This window comes from Meles meles, chromosome 20 (assembly GCF_922984935.1).
Source record: "Meles meles chromosome 20, mMelMel3.1 paternal haplotype, whole genome shotgun sequence".
Taxonomy (NCBI): Eukaryota; Metazoa; Chordata; class Mammalia; order Carnivora; family Mustelidae; genus Meles; species Meles meles.
The window spans coordinates 11,530,051-11,537,617 of record NC_060085.1 but is presented as its reverse complement, the minus strand read 5'-3'; the positions used below and the strand labels follow the sequence as shown (position 1 = coordinate 11,537,617).

The 7,567-nt window shown below is 37.9% G+C and overlaps 1 protein-coding gene across 1 annotated transcript; it reads right to left on the bottom strand.

Annotated features, from left to right (window-relative positions):
- Window positions 1-855: 855 nt before the first annotated feature.
- Window positions 856-4,107, bottom strand: LOC123932190 (olfactory receptor-like protein OLF4). The gene is made up of 2 exons (XM_045989944.1): window positions 4,098-4,107; window positions 856-1,829 (listed from the first exon to the last, which is right to left on the bottom strand). Exon 2 carries the CDS (start codon window positions 1,825-1,827, stop codon window positions 856-858), a length of 972 nt encoding a protein of 323 aa, XP_045845900.1. The 5' UTR covers window positions 1,828-1,829; window positions 4,098-4,107.
- Window positions 4,108-7,567: the final 3,460 nt, after the last annotated feature.

The window sequence follows — 7,567 nt, the reverse complement described above, 5'->3', positions numbered from 1 at the left end:
AAGGCCATATATCATCATTCATTATCTATATCTCTCTTTCTGTATAGATTCCACTTGGAGAATGTATTTTATTATCTTTTTTTTTTTTTTGCTAAAGACTATGGTAGGCATGATGAACATAAGCTGTGTAACAACAGGGTCCTAATGTGTAGAAAAATCTCCATGAACAGCTACAATCACCAGTATATATAAGTATCCATTCTCAGGCAGAACAGTAAGGATAACAATATACAAAGGGATGATGTTCATGAGAGGGAAGCACAGTGGTCTTAGATTTTCCTCTACTATAAATTTACATAAATAGCCCCCATGGCCAAGAGTAGATTTTCCATAGGAGTAGTATTCAGTCAAACTAAAGAAACTATACTTACTGTGATGTATTTTATTTGAGAAGAATTTTTTTTCAAAGATTGTATTTATTTACTTGACAGAGATCACAAGTAGGCAGAGAGGTGTTGGGGGGAGTAGACTCCCCACTGAGCAAAGAGTCCTATGCGGGGCTCTATCCCAGAACCCTGGGACCATGACCTGAGCTTAAGGCAGAGGCTTTAACTCCCTGAGCCACCCAGGCGACCTGAGAAGAAATAATTCTTAACAGATTCATGGAGTCCTTTGAATAAGTGAGAATGTCCAAATAGTTCACATTCAAGACTAGGAATGATATTGAGAGAGCAGGATAATGCAAGGGAAAACATCTTGGATATCAGAGTTATCACAAAGCTTAATAAACTGAGTTATGTAAATTAGGCAGAGAGGTTAAAAAAAATAGAAATTCCCAGAAAAAAAAATAGAAGAGGCACGTTCCACTTCCACAATCTGATCAATGTATCTCAACATTTGGATCAGGCCCTGCAATCATGGGTGCTTCTTCAGTGCCAGGACAATTATCCCTTTTAGAGTTGTCATCCTAGAAAATCTCATCAGAGCCTCCTTTATGTCTTTATTCCTCAGGCTGTAGATGAATGGGTTCAGCATGGGTGTAACCACCGTGTACATAACCGAAGCTACTGTATTTGAGTGGGAGCTCTTGGTAGCAGCAGAGCTAAGGTATACTCCTAGGCTTGTACAATAAAATAAGGAAACAACTGAAAGGTGAGATGTACAGGTGGAAAATGCTTTATACTTACCCGGAGCTGATGAGATCCCTATACATATGAAGGAAACAATCTTAGAGTAAGAGTAAAGGATACCAATGAAGGGACCAACAGCCAGCAACATGGCTGCAAAATACATCACCATATTATTGAGAAAGGTGTCAGAACATGCAAGTTGGATCATCTGATTGAATTCACAGAAAAAGTGGGGGATTTCCACCTCTGTGCAGAAGGACAACCGCAACACCATGGAAGTGTGTAGTAAAGAATGAAAGACACTCAGGATCCAACATACCAGAACCAGCAGTCCACAAAGCCAGGGGTTCATGATGACTGTGTAGTGCAGGGGGTGACAGATGGCCACAAATCGGTCATAAGCCATCACAGTCAGGAGGAACATGTCTAATCCTGTAAATAGTATGAAAAAATACATTTGTGTGATGCAACCTGCATAGGTTACGACTTTGCTCTGAGTCTGGATGTTCCACAGCATCTTGGGGACAGTGGTGGAGGTGAAACAGATGTCTACAAAAGACAGGTTTGTGAGGAAGAAGTACATGGGGGTGTGGAGGCGGGAGTCAGAGCTGACAGCCAGGATGATGAGCAGGTTTCCAAACACAGTGATCAGATACATGGAGAGGAAAAGCCCAAATATGAGGGGCTGCAGTTCTGATTTCTCTGAAAATCCCAGAAGCTGGAACTCTGAAATTCCTGTATTGTTTCGTGGGTCCATGTGTTGGAGGTGACTACCAGAACAGAGGGAAATAACAGAATTAATTTTTACACAAATAGTCCTTGCTCACATTGTGGAAATGCAACAATTTATATTTTCCAGTCAATAAAGTTATCACAGTATTTTGTGAATGGATTTGGCCCCTTAAGAGGATCCCTAGTTCTTTCTGATTAGGAATTTTCATCACAACATCCAATGATTCCCCAAAAGGTTGTGTATTTTACAGTTTCAGTAAGAAAATATATCATGCATTTGAAAAATATATACAATGTCGACCATGTTTTGGGAATTCTAGTCATAAAGTAGTGGGTGTTGAAAAGCAAAAGTCCCTACAATTCAATGATGGTGATAGGGTAGATGGATATGTAAAGATTAAATAATCATGAGGTGGGGAGAGATGATATGAACAGAACAAAAGCAGGTTAAGGGAGAGAATGTGTCTGGTGTTATGTTGGGTGTTCAGTCAAGGTTGGCTAAGAAGGTGACATTTGAAATGAGACTTCATGGAAGAGTGGGTGGAAGAGAGAGGTCTTCCTGATAGAGGAAACAGGTGTGCAAAGGCCCCGAGGAAGTGCTTCTGTCAGAAAATCAAGGCTCAAAGGAAGCCTGTGTGTTGAGAGGAATGGACAACAGTGATGAGAGGTGGTGGCAGTGAATTTTGTAGAATCATGTGGCCTCATACCAGCTTAACATTCAAGACACAGGGACCTCCTTGTCCACACTGTGTACCTCTTCCTTTTTATGATCTGGTTGCATCGGCCTCCTGGCCATTGAACACCCCTCCTTAGTATCTTCTGTTATTGAATTTGGCCTATGTATTATAATTTGCATTTGCAATGGAGGAGCCTGTGTAACCCTGCTCTGAGGACTGCTCTCACTCATCAAGATGTCCACATGCACGTGCACACACACACACACAAATGGTGTCATTTACATACAACAGAGCACACCAGGTCCTCCTTGTGTGTGTTACTTCTAAGTCCTTCTTATCTTTCCCCACCGACTCCAACACAGTGTTTAGGATATGAATGCATATGCATCATATAACCTTTCCCATGAAGAATGTAAAACTAGGACCCAGAAATTCCTATTCAGAGCTTCCCAGGGACAGATCATCTTGGGGCTCCATTTTGGAATGGTCACTTTCTGACCTGTGTGTAAATAAACATAAAAAATTGTTCTCAATAATTTGGGTGTTTTCTGGTTCCACACACAGTTTAGATAATTTGTTCCAGCTCTGTGAATAATGTTGGTGGTATTTTGATAAGGATTAATCTGAGTGTGTATATTGCTTTGGGTGGCATAGACATTTTAATAATATTTTTTCTTCCAATCCATGAGTATGGAATGTTTTCCAATTCTTTGTGCCTTCCTCAATTTCTTTCACAAGTATTCTACAATTTTCAGACTACATATATTTTACCTCTTTGGTTAGGTTTCTTCTTAGATAACTTATGGTTTCTGGTACAACTGTAAACAGCTAAGAGACACATGAAAAAATGTTTATATCACTCATGATCAGGCAAATATAAATCAAAACCACAATGACATACCACCTCACACAGTTCACAAAGGCTAAAAGTAACAACTTGGTAGACAACAGATGCCAGCCCAGATGCAGAGAAAAAGGAAACCCATCACACTGTGAGAATGCAGACTGGTGCAGACATTCTGGAAAACAGTATGGAGGATACTGAAAAAAATTCAAAATAGAGCCACCATACCATGCAGCAATTTCACTGCTTGGTATTTCTCCAATGGATACAAACATAGTGACTTGAAAGGGCACATGTGCCTAAATGTTTATAGAAGTCATGTCCAGAATAGGCAAAATATGGAAAGAGCCCAAACATCCATCCACAGATGAGTGGATAAAGATGTAGTAGGGGCGCCTGAGTGGGCTCAGTGGGATAAAGTTGTAGTATATATACACAATGTAATATTACTTGGCCATTAAAGAATCAAATCTTGCCATTTGTAAAGACCTGGAGGGAGGTAGCATGTATTATGCTAAACAAAATAAGTCAGAGAAAGACAAATACTATATGATTTCATTCGTAAGTGGAATTTAAGAAACAAAATGGATAAACATAGGGGAAGGGAAGGAAAAATTAAAAAAAAAAGATAAAAACAGAGATGGAGGGAAACCGTAAGAGCCTTTATAATAGGACAGAAACTGACGGTTGCTGGAGGGTAGGTCGGTGGGGGGCTATGGGGTAATTGGGTGATGGTCATTGAGGACACTTGATGGAATGAATACTGGGCATTATATGCAACTGATGAATTACTAAATTCTACCTCTGAAACTAAATAATACACTATATGTTAATTACACGGAATTTAAGTAATTTTTTTTAAAAAGCAGCAGCAAAAAACTGTGTTCAATAAACAGAGATAGGGAGAGACAGACAGAGGGAGGGAGAAATGAGATAGACATAAAGAGTAAACTGATATAATAAGCTCAGTTTTTCTGATAGACTACAAGGAAGGAAAGCTTCCTCAGTGCTAGTGGCATCCAGTCTTGCTTACATACCGTTTTAAAAAAAAGATTTTATTTATTTATGTGACAGAGAGAGAGATCACAAGTAGGCAGAGAGGCAGGCAGAGAGAGGGAGGGGGAATCAGACTCCCCGCTGAGCAAAGAGCCCAATGTGGGGCTTGATCCCAGGACTCTGAGATCATGACCTGAGCCAAAGGCAGAGGCTTAACCCACTGAGGCATCCAGGTGCCCCTGCATACCATTTTTAATCAGCAAAAATAAAAGGAGCAAAATAAGTTTTGTTCACAACACAAAGTAGTGACATCTTTATGGTGTGAATCACATTATTGATTGAACATAACAAGAGAAAAATAAACCAACATTTCACAAAATTTGGTCATTTTTATTACCAGAGAGCAGACTGAAGAAGACTTTTTCATTTTTCTTCCTATGCCTCTTCCATATTTATTTGACCCATGCTTTTTTGTTTGGTTCCATAGAGGATGAGGTGAACCTTTTATCACTTTTCTTTTGTGATATGTTTTTGTTTTTATTTGTTATTCTTAGCCTTTGGGTAAAATCACTTTCTTGGCAAATCTGTTGAACACAATGGCTCAATGTTCTTGTTCAGCATGCAAGATCGAGAAATCCTAACATCCGGAGGCAATCTATCCTCTTACTCTGAAGACTCTTTGTGTGACTTATCTGAGGACATTAAATCAGACTCACATTTATCTCACTGTGCTCTTGTCTGTCACTGTGAGGTAAGAACCAAAGGAGCAGGGCGTCACCAGTGTTGTTGTGTTTTTCTTTATGGGTGTGGATGTATATGCACTAATATAGAAAAAATTGAAGAAAATGGGACATAATGAAATCCAGAGAATGACAGAGGAGGTAAAACTGGGTTAAAGAGAGCAGGAGAGCAGTTTCTGTACAACTGTATTCAACAACGTTGAAGGAAGTTTTGAGAAGTAACTGAAACAGGATCTACAGGAGCAATAATTCTACAAAATCAACATGGATGAATATTAAAATTTCCCATGACATTGAAATAATTGTGTGTTACACGTAAGCTCTTAGAAATTTTTGGAACATAGCATATGCTCTTTTAGTATATGTTGAATGAACCAGGAATTATTTATCATTATATATGGATATTTAATACATGACAGAGCTGCATTTGGATTTAGTTGGAAAAGACTGGATTGTTGAATGGAAGTTGGCACAAACAGCTTTCTCCATGGAAGGAATTTCAGTGGTTCCTTATCTCACACATCTTACAAAAACCAGAAAGAGTAAACCCTTGGCATAAGAATAACCATTCCATTTTCGATACACATCTAGAATGAAATAAAATCCACAGGTGGGTAAATCATAATTTAGGCAAGAATTTCAGAGGTAAAAAGATAGCATATTTAACTAAATAAAATTTAAATCTCTTTTATGGCCAACAATATCTGACTAAAACTCAATAGAGAAATATTTACAATAATTATTTGAAATGCTAATAATTGTAAATAAGCATACAATATGTGAACATATAATAATAGATAAATGAACATGGTGATCAAATATATGAATCTTTACTGGGGCTCAGGAATAGATTAAAAAATCAACAGAAATCTCTTTCGCATTCATCACCCTGAGAAAACACTCAAGGAGCTGTCACATTGATTGGGTTGGTATTTTTAATCAAGTAGCAAACAGGTATTCTCTAACTTTGCTGTCACAATTGTGATGTGTTACAATGTTTTGGAGAAGATCTGAAGACAGTTAGAAATATTAAAAACACAGACATTCTTTGGGGTGGCTGGCTGGCTCATTCAGTATAGCATGAGACTCGAACTTGGGGTTGTAAGTTTAAGCCCCATGTTGAGTGTAGAGATTACTTAAAAACTCATTGGAAGGGGAGATGAACCATGAGAGACTATGGACTCTGAAAAACAATCTGAAGGTTTTGAAGGGGAGGGGGTGGGAGGATTGGGGAGCCAGTTGGTGGGTATTATGGAGGGCACATATGGCATGGAGCACTGGGTGTGGTGCATAAACAATGAATTCTGTTACACTGAAAATAAATTAACAAAAAACCAATTTTTAAAATTATTTTTATTTTTTTATTATGTTATGTTAGTCATCATACAGTACAAGATTAGTTTTTGATGTAGTGCTCTATGATTCATTGTTCATGTATAACACCCAGTACTTCATGCAATACATACCCTCCTTAAAACCCATCACTGGGCTAACCCATTCCCCCACCCCACTCCCCTCTAAAACCTTCAGTTTGTCCATTCCTGAGTCCATAGTCTCTCATGGTTCATCTCTCCCTCTGATTCCCCCACCCCTTCATTTTTCCCTTCCTTCTCCTAATGTCCTCCATGCTATTCCTTATGTTCCACAAATAAGGGAAATGATATGATAATTGGATTTTCTGCTTGACTTATTTCACTTAGCATAATCTCTTCCAGTTCCAACAACATTGATGCAAAAGTTGGATGTTTACCCTTTCTGATGGCTGAATAATATTAATTTTTAAAATATGTATATGATTTAACTCAGGATTTCTCAGTCTTGGCACTATGTGTATTCAGGGCTAGATCCTGCTCTGTGGTGTGCTGTGTCCTATGTATTATAGGGTGTTTAGAGGGACCCTGGCCACCAAACACCCCTTCCCAGTGTGACAGCCCAAAATGACTTTGAATATTGCTCAATGCTCCCAGGGCACACAATCACCCTTGGTTAAGAAAGATAATTTTAACTACTTAAAAAATATTTTTTGGCATATATATTCAATAATATTTCTCATTAAATAATAATTTAATGAAAAAAAATAAAAAAAGATAATCCAAAGTGTAAATAACACAGTCACACCATGAAATGTTATGCAGGCATTGAAATAATGAGTCAGGTTTACACTGGTTGACTAGAAGGTTTTATATAAGATACTCTTGAGTCTGAAGGCCAGGAGAGAAGAGCTAGAAAAACAGATTGTGCTATAACATTAGGAGGACTTAAAATATATTAGATGTCTTTTCATGCATTCAAATTGAAAGTGTGAATGTGTTTGTGTCCATTACATAGAATAATTTTAAAAGAAATGAATACTTTTGAAAGAAAGAACAGTGAAACTACACTTATGTTAAGCAGAGTGTCAAAAAACAACTGTCTGAAATGAAATTGAAGGAAGATCCAAAACCAGCTTCTGAGCAAAAAGATTTAAAAGAGTAGTAATTTAATGAAATTGACATGAATCCAAATTTA